The sequence below is a fragment of the Carya illinoinensis genome, chromosome 11 (assembly GCF_018687715.1).
Source record: "Carya illinoinensis cultivar Pawnee chromosome 11, C.illinoinensisPawnee_v1, whole genome shotgun sequence".
NCBI lineage: Eukaryota > Viridiplantae > Streptophyta > Magnoliopsida > Fagales > Juglandaceae > Carya > Carya illinoinensis.
The window spans coordinates 9,265,211-9,288,195 of record NC_056762.1 but is presented as its reverse complement, the minus strand read 5'-3'; the positions used below and the strand labels follow the sequence as shown (position 1 = coordinate 9,288,195).

Genomic DNA, 22,985 nt, shown 5'->3' with positions numbered 1-22,985 from the left:
AAATGAAACATATTCTGCTCCATGATTAGATTAATGAAACTTATAAAAAAAATGATTAGATTGATGGAAAAAAATTATATTTAGATAGTTAATAAGCCTTTACAATGCTGCGCTCAATTGTTGGCAAAAACCTAAAAGATGTCTAAGATGGGTCAGAGTTTATAAATAGTTATTTTCTCCACAAGAATCAAGGCCAAGTGCTACTTAAGTTTCCATTTAGCCATTGCCATTGAGACCCTGACAGTGGCTGGGCCTTTTGAGTAAAAACTATTTGAACAACCCATCATACAATGTATAGATAAAAGGAGCATCATACTGAGCATATTGAGAAAAAGAACACAAACCATAACAGTTTGCGTAAGTAACACGTTCAACTCTTCTAAGCGAATTCCCTTTGAGAAATCCTGCAGTAACATTATAAGGTGTTGTAAAAAAATTTTTTATAAGATACAGGGTTGTAAAACTTTCAATCGCCAGAGCAGAATATGTGAAAAAAGCTGATGCTTGTAACAGGGGAAGATCTTCATCCACAATTCTCTGGATAAGAAGTGTATTGAATCAATAGCCATTACCAAGAAGAGTTTAAGCCTCATGGTATTTTATCTCTTCATGACCCAGCATGCATCAGTATGATTTTTTTTATGGATTCTTAAAACAAAAGTTGATAACAAGGCAGTGCAAAAAGTAATTTCCGGAATCACATAGTGCCCTTATAACTGTACTCTCAATAGTACCTGATAAAACTTCCCTTGAGAACTCTGGACAACTTGGACGGCACAATAAGTTTTAGCAAACTCATATTTGTTCTTTCCCAGTAGACCAGGCCTATCCACAGCAGAATATTCACAAGAAAAATAAAATAAATGAACAAGCCACGGGAAGAGAATCAATTGTGTAACATGTAAGGGTGTGCAGAAAACTTGCCATAGAATATGTATCTGATGAAAAATGTCGTATGGCCTATGATCACCTAGGAAATATGTGACCAAGATGTTAGAATGCATTAAACACAAATTGAAAATAAACCAATGCAAAACATTAGAAAGTTAAGCAGGATCGAAGCTCAGCAGAAAATGAACGATAACATTTTTCAAACGTGCCACAACCTCGACAAAGAAGGTGTCCCAGACAGCAGAACTATGCGCTTGACCTTTATAGCCATGTCAAGGACAGCTTTTATCTGTCAACACATACCAAACAATAATGTGGTAATGGGCCTCTGTAAAGGGCAGCATAATCAACCAACCACAATAAGCATCAGTTTAACAAAGGCATAAATTATACAGCATCATAGGGTGCAAGTTCTTATTATTCTTTAGGATAATATCAACCCTCATACTGGCAAATTCTAAAGAAGAAGTCATTAACAGGTTGCTTAGGAAAACCCAAAATCACTCCTAATAAGTGATTCTCATTCATTTTCTTTCTGCTTTTTTTTTTTTCCCCTTTTTGATAAGTTCCTTCGTTTTCCAAATTGACATGATTTGATTGAGCAAGAAACTTTTTATTGCTGTAAAAAATTCCATTAATAAATGCAGATTCTCATGCTTCTGTCATCCTAGGTACTTTCCTCTTTAGAAATTGAGGGCTCATAAAATCCCTATATGGCAATAAAGAACAATGGAGGTTGTCATATTCAAAATTTGAGGGCTCTATTGCTATGTGGAAGCTGTCTCAGGACTGAAGGTGAGCCTATCTGTGATACCCCCATATGATAAGATTGAGGGTAGGTGATATATGGGATCTCACATTGCTTAGGAATAAGAAATTCTTGCTCTTTATAAGGTTCCAATTGGGCTCCAATTGTATCATTGACTAGTCCTTTTGGAGTAAATGCTATGTGATTTGGGTCTTCCATTGGGGCGTTACAAATAATATCAGAGTCTATCTCAACCAGAAATGTGAGACTTGAGCAGTGTCACCTACAACAGACAGACTCGACGAGGACGTCGGGAATTTAAGGAGGGTAAATTGTCATACCCCCATATGATAAGATTGAGGGTAGGTGGTGTATGGGATCTCACATTGCTTAGGAATGAGAAGTTCTTGCTCTTTATAAGATTCTAATGGGGCTCCAATTGTATCATTGACTAGTCCTTTTGGAGTATAGGCCATGTGGTTTGGGCCTTCCATTGGGGCGTTACACTATCAAAGTCTGAAATGGTTCTTGTGGCTGTGGGTTCAGTGAATAACATTCGATGCTTGGCAAATAGTTTGGGCTGTAAGTTTTCTTCACTTCCATTGAAATATCTTGGTCGTCCATTAGGAGTTGCTTTCAAGGCAAAATCTATTTGGGAGGGTGTGTTAGAAAAAAATTGATAGAAGGTAGGCACGTTGGAAAAGAATTTACTTGTCAACGGGTGGTAGAATCCTTCTAATCAAAAGTACTCTATCTAACCTCCGTACTTTCTTTCTTTATTTCCATTACCTGTAAGTGTGGCCTCTTGTATTGAGAAAACCTTCTACAATTTTCTTTGTGAAGGTATTGGGTGAGAAAGCCAAGTTTCATCTTGTTGGTTGGGATATAAAGTTTGTTCTTTGGTGACTTGTGGTGGTTTGGGGGTGCATAACTTGAGGATCTTCAATAAAGCACTTTTGGGAAAGTGGTTGTGGAGATATCACATGGAAAGGAGGCTCAGTGGAGAGTAGTTTTAGATTCAAAATACGGGAGATTTTTTTTTTTTTGGGGGGGGGGGGGGGTGTTGTAGTGAAGTCAGGGGGGCATATGATGTGGGGTTGTGGAAAAATATTCGTTCTGGATGGGAGAGATTCTGCAACTTTTTCAAATTTGAGGTTAGGAGAGGTCATGGTATTTATTTTTGGCATGATGTTTGGTGTGGTGAAATTGCTCTTAAGTATGTTTTTCCCACTCTTTACTGGATTTCTAGTAACAAAGAGGCCGTGTTGTCTGACTTGTTGGTGTGTTCCAATGGCTTGGCTCTATCCATTGGGAGCTGGGAACATTTGTTGATTTCTTTGATTCATTGTATGCTATGTCTTTTGGTAATGAGATGGAGGATAGGATGACTTGGATTTCTGGGAGGAAAAGATTTTCAATGCATTCCTATTATCAGGCCCTTTTGGGATTTCTAATTATCATTGCTTTCCCTGGAATCATTGCTTTCCCTGGAAGAGTATATGGGATTTTTTTTTTATAAGTAAAGATTTTATTCATCGAATGCAATAGGCGAAGCCCATGTATACAGGAAGTATAAAAAAGAAACACCTAAATACATTCTAGGACTAGAACAACGAAGACAGCAACTCATGGACTGCTCCACCATTAATTACAATAGCTGAAAACCAACTAAACAAAGAACCAAAAAAAAAAAAAATTCCCAGATTTCATCTACATTGCGCTCCCTGTAATACACAAACGAATCATTTTCCATGCAGCTGTCACTTGAGAGCAAGAAAGAAGTCTAGGCCAACATGCAAGTACTTCTACCACTAAATTTGGCATAACCAAGGACAGTCTGGATCTTCTAAACACACCATCCCATAACCCTTTAGCCACATCACAATGTATAAGTAAATGGTCCCTTGTTTCCGCAACTTTCTTACACATGAAGCAACACTCCATGACAATCATTCCACGCTTTCTCAAATTGTCAATTGTCTGAAATGTTTTCCATTAGTCCCATAAATTATTTTGATCATCTTTGGCTATCATCTCAGGTATGAAAATTAATTGTTTTTAGGAAAAAGAGACTTTGCACCCTACTAAAACTAACACATTGCACTCTCCTACTGCCAGAACATTTCATTCTGCACCCTCCTATGGTTTTAACTGTTAAGAATAATGAAAAATAGGTGATATTGCACAATTTTGATAATCAATCTTAATGCGAGTGCAAGTGTCAATTTTTGGTATTTTGAAATTGCAATATGTTAGCTTTGATATGTTAGGATATAAAGGGAAAAATCGCTTGTGGTTCAGGGCAAAGTGTATTTATCCTTTCTTTTTTAAGAAGTGATGTAATCTCATTAAAAAGCATAGAGGGGCAAAACCTTAGTACACGTGAAGAATACAAGAGAACCCCTATCAGAATAAAAATAAAAACAACAATTCAAAAATTTGCAGAGCTAGAACAAAGACAATTTCATAACCTACTTTCCATGTACAAAGGCTTTTATTAAACAGGGATGAAGAAGAGATCAAATCCACCCATAAACATTCCCATATGCCAAGAAATAGGAGACATTTTGTACCTCTTCTGGTTCTGATGCTTTCTTAGAGCAACGTACATGGTGAGATTCGTCAACTATCAAGAAAGCCCATTCTTGCTCAAGTATGCTCTTTCGCAAACGATGAAGCATTGTATAAGAAATAACCACAACTCTCGGGCATGTCTTTACATGGGCAGGATTATCTCGATGACCAAAAACTGGGGTCAGAAGGAACATGTCAGCAACTAGGGATAACACAATATTCCTGTTTGAAGATCTGACATCTTAGAGAAATGGTACCATCTAAACTTTCTTTTCTTTTATAAGTGAAATAAGTGATAATAAAGAAATAATCTTCATTTCCATTAAAAACATGTACTTTGACGGTTTCATAGCTGTATATCTGCAAAATAGGATGCAGCATAACAAATGCTGAAATAACAAACCCTTTTCATCTTTAGTTACAGTTGCCATTACACTGACAGAACTACTGTGTGGGACTAGTTTGATTCATTATGGATTGGGAGTCAACACAGGAAAGAAATAAACAAAGATGGTTGCATTCTCTATTATCAACGATGTGCCATAAATTTAAGCAATTATAAACCAGACTGACAGAAATATAACATTAGAGTTTGTCACGTGATCACAATATATTCTCTGAGCTCAAAATATAGCACTCCCCCACTTCCATGGACCTGGAACTTCAACTTCCTACCATCCGCAAAAAAGAAAAAAGAAAAAAAAATATATATATGGTGAGAAAGTATTACCAAGATGGATATCAGCAGGCAAACAAAAGGGTAGCCAACGTTCTAATTCCTCTGCCCATGAATAGCGCAAAATGGCTGGGCAAACAACAAGTATGGAACCTTCATTCATGAAACAGCCTGCAATAGCAATAGCCTGAAAAGAAATCAAGCATATAAAGGAGTTAATCGTATCATGCCATTTTCAAAGAAATCTTCACGAAGTAGGCCTTTCAATCTGAATAAACTGTTAGAACAATAAGATTTCTCCGAATCACATGTCATTTCTAAATTATGTGAGCATTGGTTCATTTATAAATTATTCGAACATTGAAAAATCATGTTAAAAAGAAATGAGGTGATTCTATCTCCAAAATCCTTCATATTCATGAAAAGTGGCATCATTAATGACATATAAATAAAGGTAAATTACCTATTTGATATACCTGCAGTGTCTTCCCAAGGCCCATTTCATCTGCAATAAGGCAACGACCACCCCTACGCAAACCAAATCTCACCCCTTCAAGTTGAAAGGGCAAGAGTGTGTCCACCAACGTCTTTGGTAGCTTCCCAACCAACTCATCAACCTTCTCATCAGACAAGTGTTCTGGCCTGCAAGGTATCCAACGCCCCGCAATAAATGAATGAGATAGCCTCTCGATGACATTAAGCGTTGCCCAAGGTATCTCTTCAACCTCAATGCTTTTCCAGGTCTTTAAACATCTCAAAACAGAATTGTAATCCCTCAGCTTATAAACACATGCCTTCCTGCCCCCATGATTTTGTGTGTAGTGTGATGGCATGACCTAAGAGATTCCAGAAAACAGAAACTTAAGAGCACATCACCCCCACACAGTTAAGGTATGTAAGCTGAGATCACATTCTTTACCATGTCTTCAGCATTAAATGATCAATTTTGTTTATTGATAAACAAAATTTTATTGAGCATGAAATAGACAAAGGCCCGAGTATATGGGGCATATACAAGAGTGTCGCCTATGCATGCTAGATTAAAATTATATCCGATGCAAATAAAATCATCTAACATCAGATAAAGTGCTACTTTCGAGAATCCCAGAAGGCAAATTTAAACCGTATGGGTAGAGTGTTATCCACCATAAAAGCAAGAATAATTAGAAAATTGCACAGGTAGAAGTATAACTTAAATCAATGAGATTCAGTGCTGAGGACCAGTGTGAAACTTATCTCAACATTGGTTCAAATTACAGTTAATACTGGTTTCTAAGAAAATTGGGAATTTTTTTTCATTGACCCAAAAAGGATATTACAGTCCCGAAGCAGTTCGTTGCGACAGAAATGAACGGAAAGAAGACAGGAATTTTCTTTCCGATCAACTGAAAGAAAATGACGGAATTCAACTTACTGTAAGTTGTAAGTTGCAAACTATACAACTTACAACTCCATTTCCTTTCCTTCCCGCCATATTCTTACCACTCAAATGAGAAACGCTCACATCAACGCTTACATCGGATAAACAATTGCTCAGTCCCCGCAAGCACTCTTCCTCTCCTGGGTATGCTAACCCCTTGACGGCCTCCGGCGCGACGGAGAAAGAGTCAGGAGAACATATCTCAAGCCTGACCAGGAAGTTTTCCGGCGAAGGCGTCTTGGAAACCGAATTTGCGGAGACAATCGGAGGTCGTTCAGAAGAGATCTTTCGGCACTTGTAGAGCTTCCAGGGGTCTTGTGGCAACCTCTGTTGCTGCTGTTGTTGAAGTTCGGAGGATTCGAGAATAGCCTTGCGCTTTGCTAAGGCAGCGAGGCGATTCGCCTCCGCTCGCTTTCGTTGCTCTTCCGTGATATCCATAGCTTAGGGTTTCTTTCATACAGAGAGAGAGAGAGAGAGAGAGAGAGAGATTTTGAACGAACGTAGAGCCTGGGCGGGATTTCTGCTCGTGGAACTACGCGCCAATCATTTTGGTATGGACTATTGAAGCTTGGCAAAGTTTTTGATGTTCAAGCCCAATATTGGGAGTTCATTTTGGGCCAGTCCCACTACATCATACTCTTTATAAGATTTAATGGTAAGGGTGTGTTGTTTTGTTGTCATATCCCATATGATAAGATTAAGGATAAGTGGTATATGAAATTTTACATTACTTGAGAATAAGAAGTTATTGCTCTTTATAAAGTTTCAATTGTATCATTGACTAGTCCTTTTGGAATATAGGTCATGTGATTTGAGCCTTCTATTGGAGCATTACAGATGATATTAGAGCCTATTTCAATTAGAAATATGGGACTTGAGCCGTGCTACATACAACAGATAGACCCAACGAGGATGTCGGGAATTTAAGGGGGTAAATTGTGATACCCCATATAATAAGTTGATGGTAAATGGTGTATGAGATCCCACATTGCTTAGAAATGAGAAATTCTTACTTTTTATAAGGTTCCAATAGGGTTCCAATTATATCATTAACTAGTATTTTTAGAATATAGGCCATGTGGTTTTAAGATCTTCCATTGGAGCGTTACAAATTCTACTTTTATCTCATGCTATAAGATATAACACATTTATTATAATTGAATGATATATAATTATTTAAAAAATAACTATTCAATAATGATAAATATATTACATTTTATATAGTAAAATTATATTATTGTGTATAAAATTTTCCTTTCGATATGTTTTAGGAAGAGCATGATATATTTATGGGATTTATCCACGAGGTAAAGATCATCATGTGTGTCCAGATTTAATTAAAACCTAAGGCTATAATAAGCAACTCATTTTCTTTTTTAATTTAAAAATTTTTTTAATTCGAAATAACTCGTAAAAAATAATTGAAGTAACAACCTAATTTAATTTTTGTTTAATATTATTCACGCCTATAGTTAGAGGGGTGATGCCAATTTCCTCTCGTCTTATAAAATTGGTATATATCAATTCTTGAGTTTAATTTCTTCGAACTAACTCTACTATATATGTGTACCTAAAAATTATCTTAAAATTTAAAAATAATCTCATAAATTAATATAGTTTCATATGATCTATCATATATACTTTATAATAACAAAAATCTTATGTTCAATCATTTTTACTTACTCTTTTACGCACTTTACTAATGTGATTGATTGTGTATTAAATAAAATTGATACAACTAATCACATTAATAGAATACACAAAAATTATACAAAAGTAACTGTATGTAATATTACTCGAAACAAATAATTCTACATAGACCAATTATTCAAAGGTGCAACCAATTTATAAATAAAAAAGTTAAAAAAGTACCCCTATGTGACTATGTCCAAGCAACCCAGGATGCTCCAAATTAAACAATGAGCTCTCCAGTTTTCCCACCTTGACAAGCAAAGGGAATAGGAGTGAGACTAGGGTTTGGTTTTTTGGTGACATTGTATTTGCTAGCTCAGGTGGGCCATCAGAATTCATCTTTTTGCAAGACAAGGTTTGCAAGACAAGGTTTGCAAGATTATACCCAAATCCACTCAATTGGAATAAATGCTCATATGAAATGACCAATTGGAAATATCATAGAATCCTTTTCTAGGTTCCATTTCCATTTACATTCGTTGCAAGCTTCAGCAATACTGAACATATAGAATATGGTATATCTAATAGATGGCTTTGCAATTCAAGCCTTTAGATCCCGAGTACGGATATGTGTTACTCTCGACCTATCATAAAATGACATATCATTTAAAAGTAGCATTTATGTAAGTAATTTTAATGGCATGTCATCATTTGATTGGATTGGAGTACCGCATCTCCATACTATCGAAGTACCTAATAATTTTTTCTACCGATATGGAAGCATATCATATCAGCGAGCATAAAAAAGTATAGAAACATCAAATATACTTTAGAATTAAAGTGGAAGTTTATTTTGTTAGAATTTCTTGTACAGTAAGCATTTCTCAAATAAGTATTGTCTTTGTAAGAATAAGAACTCTTGTCCAAAGCCACTTTCAACAAAGAGGGAGCAAGAAAGAGTTTGAAAATGGAAACAACTTGCAGTGCAGATAAACTGCATGCTGCATATGCATATGGAGAAAGAAAATTCTTTGCTTCCCTGTATACTTGAATGCAAAGCATATTTTGCCTTGCTTTCCCCCCCTCTCCTGTTCAAGCATTCAAACCAATCCATGCTTCTGGTCTTCTTCACAAACATATATTCTTTCCCACATTGAATAATCGAGGAAATCAACAACAGAGCTTTTTGGACAATGGAAGTTTTGGTTAAGCAAAAGAGGTACCTCTAACCCAACTAAAAATCTGTAATTTCATGGAAAGTCTTGATCCAAGTTTTGTTTTATACTCAAAAAAATGATTCAGAACCAACAAATCAATATATTTGTCTTGCAAACGAGTACAGAATCATACCAGAAAGAAGACATCAAAGTTAGAATTCATTGATATATACTTGGGACAACTTGGAATCTGTTGTTGCCTACTGATCTCCCATATTTCCAATCTTTGTTAAAGAATTATTGACCTCTTTAATTTTTGTTAGAGTGAGATTTGCAAGGCCAGAACTAGAAAAGCAGGAAGAGATCCATGGCACTAGAGAAAGATCCTTCGATGAAGGTACTAGTTTTGCTTTTTCTTTTTTCTCAGCATCAAAGATTCAAAATACACGTATATCCGCACATTTTACATGACTTTCCTCCATAAATATGGAGCACAAGTTAGGGGATTATAAGAAGAAAAACTTCTGCTCTATCTGACACTCTTCTTACAATTTCTTGTCAAGATCCATTTTTTTTCTGTGAATTACTTTGGCTAAAGCAGATTTTGGTTTTTCTTTTCTGGGGTCAATCAAAGAATCACAGGCAAAAGAAAATGCTAGATAAGTTAAAAAAAAGAAAAGGAAAAAGAAAAGAAAAGAAAAACTGATTGACAAGCCGCTTTTCCAGACAACAGGGCGCGGGGCTGGTTCAAGACCCATTTTTTAGGCCATGTGAATGAGGACTATGATTCAAGAGACATTGAGTTTGCAGCTGCTGTTGGAGCAGCTGCATTAGCAATTGATTCACTTGAAGAAGCTGAATTGGCAACTCAGATGAAGATGAGAGAGGACCTTGAACCCTCAAGAACTATGCTCACAATTGGCCAGCCAAATTCTGGTAGAGCAATTAGGAGTTTCTCAAACATGCAGAATGCAGGTAAATTTTACTGTTTTCAATCTTTTTTAAATGATAAATGCTGTCAAAGAATTAACTTGGTATATATGACAGAGAAACTTTTGACAAATAACTCAATGGAGCAGAAGGAGGCACTGGAGAGGGCTTTCCCAACTAGGCTTCCAAGTCATACATCCTCCTTGAGACCTACATCCTCAGCTGATGGATACTCCTTGAGACCTACATCCTCAGCTGATGGATACCGGGCCCAGTCGGATAGCTCATCACGACAGGATTTTGTGGGAACCAAAGCATATGCTTGGGAGAGAGATAAGATGGAAAAGATTAGGGAGCGGTAAATGTTTTGTTAGAGAATATAATTCAAATGATTAACAGATTTTTTTTATTATTATTTTAAGTTTTTGGAACAAGTAGTAATTTAACATAGTGCCTGAGCAGCAATTTTCCGACTCTACTCTACCTCCCAATTAAAATATCAAATTCCTTACTTAATAGGTGGATCCACATGCTTTCCGGTCTTGCATGTGAGGGCTAGTATTCGATAGTATGATTCATATGACTAAATTCACATTTCCTATCAGCTTAAGCTTTTGGACCAAGTGGTGATTTAAACATGTTTAAATCACCACTTGTTCCAAAAGCTGAAAATCACCACTTGTGATGGTTTGGTTTCTTGAAATCTAAACAAGATAAAAGTCGCTATCATTTTCAAATCTTAAAACTATAGAGGCTTTGCATGCATAGTCCACAATGTGCTTAAACTTCTGCACTGATAAATTATGGTAACCGCAAATTATTTCAGGTATGAGGAAAAGAATTCCAGAATACTTGCTTGGGAGGATGAGAAGAAGATGCAGGCCAAACTTAAGATGGAAAAGAGAAGGGTTTTGCCTCAACTTATGATATTGGCTTGCTAAATTCTTGAATGGTGACCAAAACAAGATATTGGATTCACTCCCGGACTGTTGAAATTGCAGGGCGAATTGGAGCAGAAAAGGGCTTCAAACCTACATCACTATCAAAGCGAGATAGAAAGGATAAATCAGATGGCAGGAGGAGCAAGAGGAGAGGCGGAAGAGAAAAGGAGAAATGAAGAGAATGGGGTGAGAGAAAAGGCAGAGAAGATAAGGTTAACAGGCAGGTTTCCTATCAGATGTCTCTGCTTCAATTGTCACTAGAAATGCAATGCAGTTGGACTCAAAGGGTTTTCACACTGGTGGCACCAAAGCATGCAGCATATGAAATCTTGAAACTCCTAAATTGATACAGGAATGTTAACTGTAAACTGTCGGGCTAAATGGAATCATATATTACTGTTATTCATGTGCGCTCCTGCTCATGGCAGGCAGGAAACTGTATGACATGTTTATAAAATCACTCAAAGCCTTTATTGATATTATTTTATAGGCATACCACTATCAAGATTACACAAAGGGGTGATGCAATTTTTCTTACAGATACCTTTTTTTCTCTAAAGAGTACGTTATCCCATAATTTTATTAGAAAATTCTCGCCTGTGGTGACGAAAAACTATGGTTACAACTAACACCTTGGGGATAAAACCAAAAGTCCAACCCAATGTGTGAAAGAAAGATCTATATGTAGGATTCTTGATGGCAATCATATTCCTTTTGCAAGCTGTATGAAATTTATACATCAACTATAACTTGGATTGTGAGTTTCACATTGGTTGGATGGTTTTTCAATTGCATGTGTAAAATCACCTATTGATGTATTATGAGAGAACCAAGCATAAGTAATCTCAGAAAGCTCCAACGGTAGTTTTCCACATATATATATTTTATAAGTGATAAAACTTAATTGATATGCAAAAAAGACACAACTGAAGCACACAACAACTATACGAGAAAGACATCTATCTAGAAGATGTGAAAGATACCAAAAACCCATGCAAATTGAATCCATTAAAATTTATGGATACAGTGCAAAGTGAAAGAGTGTTAATAAAGAATTTCTTGAGATCTTCCATCGTTCATTCACGATCCAGGAAAATTCTATTATTTCTCTGATTTTGGGGTATATATAGCAGGAATATAATTGATATTTTCTGTGGGAAAATTGTGAAGGCCTATGATTCCTAACATCCATCATGTAGAATACTATTTAGGAGGTAGAAACCGGGCTTCAAACTTTCAAACAAACAAAAAAAATCTTCCAGAGGACCATAACATCACAATCCCACCCTATCCTTGGAGCTACACTACCGAGCTAGTAGGGGCTTGGAATTTTGTTCTTCATCTTAATTGCTCTACAAAATAAGATGTTGATTGAAATGGACAACTGTGTGAACTAGAGGAAAAAGTAAGCACTAAAGCAGGCTAGAGCAGATCTTTATCAGGATTTGTTAAAAGGGACATGCTATTTCATAAATTCCTCCCAAGGGAATTCTAGATTAATTAACTGGGCCAGATTGCTGCAACCAGATACCCTCCCACCAGTTTTGGCCACCCTTTCAAATGCCAACTTCTCCTGCCACTATCCAGTTTAGATATTACTCCATCCTCTCCTCTAGCAGTGTTATAGATGCCTCCCTCATGCCTATGCATATTCATCTATACAGCAAAATGGATAGATAAAGCAGCAACTTCTAATAACTGTCGGACCATGAGTTACTAATCTACTAAAAATCAATTGATATCAGGAAAGACGTACCCAAGTGACTCGAATTTATAATCTCTGGCCTTAATACTACTTACCTGATCATAAGCTGCAAATCTACCTAAAATCAATTGGTGTTAGGGAAGACACACCCAACATATTTATATCATTCAACATCGCACCCTTTAGACTTGGATTTAGATCGGTTGCATTGAGAGGTATTGTGGATACACCCCAACAAAAACTAAAACAGTCGGCATGCTCCCTTTTTCAGTAGGAACAGAATTAATGATAGAAAGCAATATATCCAGCTTAATCTCACAAGATAAGATTGAATTTTGTTCCATATTTGGAGGCTAAACTAATAAAAATTCGAAGTAGCAAGGCAACTGTCCAAAGCTTCCAAGAATGGCCCAGCTTCTGAAACAGACAGGAACAGGACCAGACAGTACTCTTAGTTTCCCAGCATCAAGGTAGAAACTAACTTTGTTTTTTAATTTTCTTATCTAAAATTAAACTTGTCAAATAGCAACTCAATTAAATTTTCTGAAACCACCACATAATATATATATATATATATATATATGTAATATCACAAGTACCACAAAAGTCAATGTCAAGCCAATATTAAAGGGAGCCCACACGAGCCAATAAGTAATAGAGGTGCCCACCCAACTTAGCATCACTAGACCAGTTTCAAACCCCAACACAAGAACGGTCGGCAATTGCATAGAGCACTTATCCCAGCTGCATGCCATATTATTGATAACACTTGCCAGAGCTGTCTAAACTAATCCTTGTTTGTTTTTAGAGATGAGTTGACATTATTAAAAGTTAAATAAAATATTATTAGAATATATTATTTTAATATTATTTTTATATTGAAATTTAAAAAAGTTAAATTGCTTATTTTATTTTATGTAAAAATTTAAAAAAGTTGTAATGATTAGATTAAATAAGACAAAATAAGATGAAAATTTTTGTGAAAATAAACGAGACAGACACCTATATCTTGGTGTTGGAGCATTACATTTTTAAAAAAATTTAAAAGAGTAATAGTTTTTTTTATGATAGTTGATGTGGAAGAGTTTTACATCGATACTGTGTTAGATATATTAATAAAAAAAAAAAAAAACTTGTAAATAGATTGTTTTACGAAAGTGTGAGTCTGATTGCATTAAAACATGCAGTCAAATCCACATAGACATTTTAGCAGATACCAATCACGCATGGAATCTGGACAACAGAAAAAGATAAGAAAAATGAAATTTTTATTTTTTGCTTTTCTCAATCCACACTTTAAAGTAAAGAAGACATGTATTTTGACTGACAAGTCCTGAACATGATCACCAGCCATTCCCAAGCAGGCCTCTTAAGTTGTCAGAGGGCATCGGCCATTCATTTATCCAACAAGTATTGTGGTATTGTGTCTTTAAAGGCCAGCATGAATGAAAGTTGAAAACCCAATTGTCCTTGGTTTCTGTTTACTTTCAACGACAGAATCTCTAGCAAGTGTACCATTGTATCCTGAAAATTTATCTTATCTAAGCTTAGATTTCCTCAATGGAGACTTTGGATGTGCATGGATTTTTTTGGAGGGAAATTGGGATTTGAGTCTTTGAAATCCAAACTCCTAATTTGGGTCATATTTAAAACTTAGATTTTAATTTGAACTAAAGCTAAATAAACTTTTAAACTTTATAAAATCTTGGATTTGAAATCCAAATTTAATATTAAATTCAAATGAATAGTTTCATTTGAAAAGCCTTTACACTACACACCATCCATATGACATAATTTGATTTGAAAGATAAATTTTAAAATTTGAATCTTATTTCAAATTAAAACAAACAATGCTACATACAGTCACTTTTGTGTATTCTTTACACACGATTGGCTGCATTATTTTCTTTTATATTTAAAAATAATAATACAGTTTATTACATTACCGAGTGTTTAAAGAGTACGCAAAAGTACTGACTACACATAAAATTTCTCCAATCGACATATATAGAACTGGAAATTAATTAAATTAATTCAATCATTTACAACAAGTAGGGTTGTAACAATAATCACTCACTTGGGGGCATAGGCAGGGGACCAGACTAGCCAGAAAGATAGAGGAAGGAGGAGTGCCATATAATATGCATGGTCTCTAAAAAATTCTAAAAATAAAAAAATAAAATAAAACTTCTGGATCTCTTCTTCAATATATGGTCCCAGATAAAGAAGAAAAAAGAAATCATAAACCTATTTAATAAATTTTTTGTGAGTTTTATTTAATTATTGTATATAATATCTTCATGAGATGAAAAATCCTAAATTCACACCATTATCAATCTATTTCTAACTTCTGAAACCAAGTGAGAGTTGCTACATAAGAAGAGGAGGACAAAAAAACCCCAAAACGACATAAAAATGGAAATGATTCCATCTGAAGGAATCAGGTGACAGGAATTGATTGGGAGGTGACACGTAGGTACGTGGATATTGAGAACCATGTACAGCTCTATAGCCACGTGGCAAGAGCTGAGTGTAAATACGTGTGCACTGCTGATGCAGGAATTCCATTTTCTAATGTCTGGCTCATATCTGATCTGGACGTAACATTTAAAATTTAAATGATTGGAGACTTTAGCTTTATATCTTCCAATTAGGATATTGTAGTCATTTTTCTATTTCTTATCTTGACTGTCTAGAATCATCTATATATATTATCCCAGGAGTGATACAACTTGTCTACTCAACAGGCAAAAAAAATATTTTAGTCATAAAATTTTTTTATAAAATTAAATTTATAAATTAATCTGATTTTATGTGATATAATATTAAATCTATTTTATAATAAAAATAATTTTATAATTTAACATATATATCACATATATACATCATGTCACATCAATTTTCATAGTCATTTTTTGTGACTGCATGCGAGACTTCTCTTCTTCAAATATAATTAGTTACACAAAGAAATTTTATAAAATAAAACTCACAAGTTGACGTGAATTGATACAGTATGTTAATTTATTTTATAGTAGAAACATTGCAATATGATATATAATTATAGAGTTTTGCTACATACAATCAAAGTTATGTACTAATCTGTGTATCGATATTGATTCATTTATACTTAAAATTTAAATTAAAACCGTTTTTAATAAAATCTACTTTTTGACCGATCACATTAAATTGGTACGCAAATTAGTGCACAATTATACTTGCAACTAGATTCTTTTCATAACTATAACCATATTAGTTTGTAAATTTAACCTTTAATTTGGATGAGTGAGATCTCTTCCTAATCAAACATTTCTCTATTTAGAAACTTAGAAATTAAGAAGCCTAATTTGGAACTTGAACTGAATTGAGATCAATTCAATTTAGTATAATTTTAAACTGAATCTAATATCTAAACACTCAACCCTCAAATCACTAAACTCATCCCAACTCAAAACTTCTTTACACGTGTGACCCACAACCTTTTTCAATTTAACACATCTTTATAAATATCTAAACTCATGTTAACATTCAAATACATATAAACTCATCTTAGGTAGGCTTTTACAAAACTCATTTTATCATCTCACTTCATTACTATTTATAAAGAACTCAACTCATGAGCTTAACCTTCAAATTCACTATAAGAAAAATGGCCTTTTGCGGCCAATTAATAGCGGCGAAAAGACTATTAGCAACCAAAAAACCGTTTTTCTTGTAGTGAAATGGGGCCTTAAATAATTTGTAATTGGCTAGCTCGACAAATTTGATGAAGCTAGCCTGCACGTAGACTTTAAATAAATAACCCTGATCATACGTATAATATACCCATGAGGTATATATGTTATGCATGCATCAAAGCATTAATTAAAGACATAAATACAAGTGCATATATGGCCGGGGATGAAGATGGATCATCGAAGGAGGCCAGCCGAGGGCAAAAAAAGCATAGATATCCGAGTCCCTCATGGTCATATATATACATATATATATATATATATAAATATATATTAACTAGACACCACATATATTGTGTAAGATCTCTATCAAACCAACGTGGCATTACAATCGAAAAGAAAGGGACCCAACAAAGTCCTCCTCTTCCTAATTATAAGAGCGTATCCAAAATCCGAAGCTCCTGTTCATTCTGATAGAGATTCATCATGGATTATTATATATGATCAGTAGTACTCAGCTGTGTGCAGGAGTAATCTCTTGTATATATATGACTGGATGCATTATCAATCTAAGGCACCAAAGACAAGAACAAGTCCAATTAAGCTGTAGACGAGAGAAACACATCTTCGATCGATCTCACGTGCAGTAGTACAACGTCCGGCCATAATCGAAATACTAGTACTACTGTTGCTGCTGCTGCTGCTGGTGGTTCTCCTCTGGTGCACATGATATATGTATAATCTCCTAGATCTATCTTAGCATGCATATATATTTGCTTCTAATTCCTTTGAACTTGTAATTCTTTCTTTCTAATCGTGTTTGTTTTCATTATTGTTTCTGCTTATAATGGCATATTGAGAGAGGATTTCATCAACTGAAAATTAGGAATCTAAGGAGTGTTGCCTGTCTTGCATGTAGTACTTTCAAAAGAAAAAACAGTAGAAGAATATAGAGGGCAGCATGCAGCATAAGAGACCCACATTTTTTAAATTTGTATTCAGTTTCGTCTGGTTATTTGCATACAAGATATATAACTAATTATTTGATTCGTTTCCAATGTAAAACAACATATCTAGCCTTAGTACTTTACAAGTATATATACTCATCATGTCTTCTTTTTGGTCGAGGAGTATCATCATGTTTTCCTTCTGTTTCTTTCTCGTATGTTTCATTCTTCATTTTAGAATCGGTTGTTCCATTACTCCGGCCTCTGATCTCTCTCTCTCTCTCTCTCTCTCTCTGTGTGGCTGAACAATTGGCTGTATCTTTAGTACTTATTTTTGATATTCAGTTCATCATTACATAAGTTTTGTTTTGTTTTTGCTTTTTGGAAGTCATGTTGATTAATGCGTTTTGGGCTTTGTAGTAACTCTATATACCTATCATGTAGTTCTGAAGCTTGATCGAGCTATCTACCCTTAAGGGACCAAAATTAATTTTTATAGAATTTCCTTTATAATAAAACCTCGAAAAAATAACTGCATGTTCACGTTTTTTCTTTTTCTTTTTTTTTTTTAAAAAAAAAAAAAAAAAAAAGAATTCCGAATATCATATATGTTGCTTTGACTACGGAACCATGCTAGTCTGTTGGAGCGATCGAATTAGATATTGATCGGCCGATCGAGGGCTGCATGCCCCCCGGCGTTCTTCCCCTGACTCATGATCTCCTCCCTCAAATATCTGATGATCTTTGAGTCATCAAAACCAGCTTTCTGGCTCAACCTGACCCGATTGCCCAAAACCACTGATCTTCAACAAAAACTATTATTTTAAAATACTGTTCTACCAGAAAAGATTTTTCCATAAAAGAAGTAAACAACTACTATATACGTACCTTACCAATAATTTGTGACACTGGCATATAGAAAAGATTTGTTATTTGTAACGAGTTTTAACTCACGAGATTGCAAATAAATCTAGGCTAAAGAATGTTTTTGCAAGGGGTTAGACTGTGTTTGGGCAGTGGAAATACTCTATTACTATTTAATATTTTATCATTACTTTTTACATATTTTTACTACTATTTAATATTTTATCATTTCTTTTTAACTATTTTTTCACTACCATTTAAAATCACCTCGTTGCCCAAGTATCCTAAATCTTTCTTTGATCTTGTCCTTGACAAGGTATTCCGAGAAATCAAAACATTTTATGATTTCTTTTAATTTCATCTTAGAACTTCTCGAATTCATGGATATGTATATATATATTTTTTGAAATGCAGGGCTAATAATTATCAAGTTGCAGAGCTAACATGGGAAAATGGCCAACTAGCCATGCATGGGCTTGGTGGGCTCCTCTCCAGTACCTCTCCTACAAAACCCAGGTGGGGTAAAGCCGACGGCGATACACTAGAATCAATAGTCCAGCAAGCCACATGCAACAAACAAGACTATGCTACTCCTGATCCACCCAAGACATCCTCCATTAATGGTGTTGCTTCCTCCGGAAAGAAATGGGGTCCTGAGAGTTCCGGCCAAGTAAAAGAGCTGCCGGTGGCCTTGACGAGGAAAAGGACACCATCCGATTCAGAACAATGGGATGGCAGACATGTTTGTGGCAGTACTAATGTATATGAAGACATTGTGGATCGAAGTGCATGTGCTAGTGCTAGTGATGTCAGTGCCGCCTTTTGCAGGAACTCTGATGCAACTATGATGACATGGGCTTCCCTTGAATCGACTCGGAGCTTGAAGACCAAAACTACTGATGAAGACTATTCGTCTTGTCACGGTGGCTCGGTATAAATTCCTCATGCATATATACAGTGTTTTTGTTTATTTACAGCTAGAAACCTTTGATTAGTAGATAGTAAAAGTATCAATGTCTTGTTAATTTCTAGCTTCAAGTAGAAAGAAGTCACTACATGATTAATGCCATGGATGAAAAGCATTCCAATTCAAACAGCAGTACGTAGCTGGTTCTATAAAAAAATAAAATAAAAACTAATGTGTCTTGATGTTGTATGTCAGATCATCTGCTTATTTACAATAACCAAACGTCATAGTTTAACATATATGTATGCCATGCCATCGAACTCTAGTTTATAATGTAATTTTTTAGTGAGTCAAAGATGATTTTGCTTTTGATCTATTAATTTTAGCTCGAACACTAGCAATTAATTATTTCTTGAGGTACTCTGCATGGATCGAGTAAAGTTTATGTTTACTTTGTGTAGGGAAACCGAGATGAAGAGCGTGAGACGAATAACAAAACAGAACGCTCCCACTCAACAAGGAGAAATAGAGCTGCTGTCATGCATAATCAGTCTGAAAGGGTGACATTTTAAGCTCCTCCTCCTAGATGAAGTGATATGATAAACTGTTAATTAATTATCATTATCATGATTAATTGCTTTCAAGAACATGAAAAAGCTAGCTAGCAAGGCAATTGATCTTATAATTAACATGGTTATTAGCAAAAAAAAACATGCATATATGAAATGATCTTCATTTGTATTGCAAGCTAATTATAGCTAATGACTGAAATATGATTGATATTATTGCTGTAGAGACGAAGAGATAGGATTAATGAGAAAATGAAAGCCCTACAGAGGTTAGTGCCAAATGCCAGTAAGGTTAGTGTACTATATATCTTGAAGCTGCTACATGCATGCATTTTTCTGCATAAATATATAGTACTTACCGATCTGATAAGGTATAGGTTTGAATTAATTTGGGTATCAAAATTAATGCAGACTGATAAGGCTTCAATGCTTGATGAGGTGATTGAGTACTTGAAACAACTTCAAGCACAAATTCAAATGATGAGTACTGTAAGAAATTATAATATGCCTCAAATGATGATGCCTTTGGGCATGCAGCAACACCTGCAAATGTCTCTCCTAGCACGTATGGGCATGGGCGTTGGGCTAGGGATGGGTATGTTTGACCTGAGTACTGTGTCACGAAATTCACCTCAAACTCATGGTCTTCCACCTTCGCTCATCCATCCAGCTGCTTCAGTTGCTGCCACAGCTCCAACATTTGTTTCCCCTCCATTTGTGGTGCCATCTTTGATTCCAACACAAGCTGTAGCTCAGGCAAAGCCCAACCCACCTGGCAACATGAATGCTACTCCTGTATCTTTCCCACATCCATATTGCACATTTTATGCACAAGTACGTTGAATATATAGATCAATTGGGATCCTCTTTTTACTTGCTTGACTGAATTGCATGCAGGAGGAACCTCAATATAGCTAGAGAGATGCATGGCAATATAGTATTAATTCGATGCTCATGTAGGGTCCATATGTACTGTGTGTGTGTCTATATATATATATATGAATATCCTTCACATGTAACTTTAAATTTTAAATTTTATAAAATCTGGGCTCGGAGATCAGGGCTGCATCATATATCCCGATGATCACAAGAACATTCCACCACTCTTTTCGCATAAAAGATTAAGGACAAGTATTTTGTGCACAGAATTTCAAGTACCACACATACATGATTTTATAACGGACGCATTCAACTTCGTAATTAAGCATGTATCATAAGTGATTCTTGTCAGATATACATAGATTTATTAAGATGAAATCTCTTTGCAATGCCGTTATCTCTACTAATTCTACTTGAGATTCTGGAGATTCTAATTAAATTAAGTCCCAAGCACTTATGTTTGTTGTCTAATTTCCACACATGATCAGTACGTATATGCATGCATATATATATGATTGTATTAATCAGAAAAATATTTTGCTGCAGCCAGTGAATATGGACCTTTACAACAAGATGTCTGCAGCCCTCTACCGCCAACAAGTCAGTCATACGACACAGGCAATGAGCAACCCATTACAATCACACCAAGTTCAAGGCGATCATTGACATGATCAGGAGAACAAGCATATTAGCAGTGCAAATTAATTAAGGAAAAGAAAAATGTTTGGTCTAGACATGATCAGAGATTTACAAAAGCAAACTTAAAAATTGATAAAATTGATGTGGCATATAAAAGTAAATCTAACATATTATATGAAACTACATTATTGTGCAAGTTTTGTTTTTTGTAAGATCTGGATCTGTACTTGCAGGTCTAACACTTCTCTTTTTAAAAGCTTTTTGTGACACTAGTCCTTTTTTTTTGTGTGTAGAAAACAAACAGCAGTAGTATTTACGGTGAAAGCACAAACATGCATATATATATATTGCCTATAGTGGCTGGCAGCATCGATCGACGCTGGTTAAACCATCATGCCATTAATGGAAGGGGTTAAACTCAGGCTAGCTATTCATACGATGATAAAGAATATATATTAACCAGTATTGGATTATGTATTCTATTAGATTCTTTCACACTTTGATCGATCATGATCTATCTGCATGGGCGGAGAATATTGTGTGCATTATTGTGTAATTATTTGATCAATAGAGCTAATCCCCTCTTAATCAGGTACCAAATACAGAACTGATAATAAATTAAGGACCCTAAGAGTACTTCATCTACTTTGGTAGAAAGTCTTAGAAATGTCTTTTCATAAGCTAGCTAGCTTAAATTTTTAGAATTAATAACGATTTAACATGGTATTAGATCGAGTAGAGCAGGTCTTGATCGGTTTGAACTTTAACTAGCTAGTCCATAATATGAGTCAGGCCAACTGATTTAATTCATGAGAGTCTGAGCCACATATGATATATAGGAGTGTCAGAATATAATATAATTAATTAAATCCAGACGATTTAATATAAAGATTACTATTAGTCCTTTTGACCATCTTTGAGTAACTAGAACATAGAATTACTTGAAAAATACAATCATGTACTGCATGCATGTAAACTTTTAGTTTAATTTGACAGCAAACTCAATGACATCTTTCCCTGGGAATTTGAGTACTATATATAATGAATAATGAACTGCCTTCTCTTGCTGATAAAGCTGAATTATAACCTTTCTTTGGACCCCATGCATTCACATGCTGGCCAAAGTGATCAGCACTGTTCACCATTCCCACTTGCATGGAAGCAAGTAGGCCACTTTATCTTTGGACTGCCACTAATGGAAGAAAATTAAATGAGCCTAAATTCTAGAGTGTTTTGTAAGCGATGTCTGAATTTTAACTTTTTCCCCTCTTGGATCATGATCACATAAAGCTCATCTCTTCCCACAGATGTAACATTAATATCTCTCTCATTTTTCTAGGGTTTTTTTTTTTCCCCCCAACTAAAATATTTTATTAATAATAAAAAGGCACTATTAGATAAACCTAAGTAGAGAAAGTAGATCAGAAGATAAGAAATTTGTGAAAATTAAAGGTAAAGCAACAAATTAAGTGGGAACCCATCCAATTCATGGAGAGTCATGTATTAAACAATAAGACTTGTAGTTCATTCATTCATCATGTCCTTCTATTGTCTTTGAGGCTTTGATAGTTTCAGCTCCTTCGCTATATTCACCACATTAAGCAAATATTCATATATAATCATTCTCGACAAAGAACTTGTTGCTAGCTGTCACTCTCAAATCTTCATTCCTAACATTCCTAAATGGACGAAAAAACTAGTTTGTGGCAATATGGAAGGCTGCGAATAGTTGCATTTCTTGCCGGTGTAATTTTGGCAAATAGTCTAGCTGAAAGGGTAAAAAAATAGCAAGCAATACCATGCGATCATGCCAATTTTCTTATCTAATAAGCAAC

The 22,985-nt window shown here is 35.1% G+C and overlaps 3 protein-coding genes across 9 annotated transcripts in view; 2 read left to right on the top strand and 1 right to left on the bottom strand.

Annotated features, from left to right (window-relative positions):
- LOC122281166 (DNA annealing helicase and endonuclease ZRANB3) overlaps positions 1 to 6,867 on the bottom strand; it is a 32,291-nt gene extending 25,424 nt beyond the window's left edge. For 2 of the 6 annotated variants that reach the window (XM_043092479.1, XM_043092480.1), the window contains exons 1-8: positions 6,406 to 6,867; positions 5,366 to 5,725; positions 4,944 to 5,076; positions 4,213 to 4,388; positions 1,107 to 1,180; positions 925 to 960; positions 735 to 825; positions 345 to 404 (exon numbers count right to left, since the gene is read on the bottom strand). In XM_043092479.1, the coding sequence (XP_042948413.1) occupies positions 345 to 404; positions 735 to 825; positions 925 to 960; positions 1,107 to 1,180; positions 4,213 to 4,388; positions 4,944 to 5,076; positions 5,366 to 5,725; positions 6,406 to 6,747 (1,272 nt within the window). In that variant the 5' untranslated portion in view covers positions 6,748 to 6,867. Of the gene's footprint in view, positions 1 to 344; positions 405 to 734; positions 826 to 924; positions 961 to 1,106; positions 1,181 to 4,212; positions 4,389 to 4,943; positions 5,077 to 5,352; positions 5,726 to 6,371 lie in introns of those variants that run through there. The other 4 variants (XM_043092477.1, XM_043092481.1, XM_043092478.1 and 1 more) reach the window with 4 other exon arrangements.
- Positions 6,868 to 8,800: 1,933 nt separating this feature from the next.
- Positions 8,801 to 11,451, top strand: LOC122280721. Its single transcript, XM_043091723.1, has 6 exons — positions 8,801 to 9,160; positions 9,422 to 9,495; positions 9,825 to 10,073; positions 10,146 to 10,386; positions 10,855 to 10,936; positions 11,030 to 11,451. Exons 1-6 carry the CDS (start codon positions 9,135 to 9,137, stop codon positions 11,228 to 11,230), a joined length of 873 nt encoding a protein of 290 aa, XP_042947657.1. The 5' UTR covers positions 8,801 to 9,134; the 3' UTR covers positions 11,231 to 11,451.
- Positions 11,452 to 16,773: 5,322 nt separating this feature from the next.
- On the top strand, positions 16,774 to 21,430 carry LOC122280609 (transcription factor PIF7). 2 transcript variants are annotated; one of them, XM_043091577.1, is made up of 6 exons: positions 16,774 to 17,080; positions 18,571 to 19,087; positions 19,525 to 19,623; positions 19,858 to 19,923; positions 20,044 to 20,388; positions 21,058 to 21,430. In XM_043091577.1, coding segments are annotated over exons 1-6 (1,149 nt in total). In that variant the 5' UTR covers positions 16,774 to 17,078; the 3' UTR covers positions 21,178 to 21,430. The 2 variants fall into 2 exon arrangements, with proteins under 2 accessions (XP_042947511.1, XP_042947510.1); XM_043091576.1 differs by having other exon boundaries at positions 16,786 to 17,080; positions 20,044 to 20,466.
- The last annotated feature ends 1,555 nt before the right edge of the window (positions 21,431 to 22,985 follow it).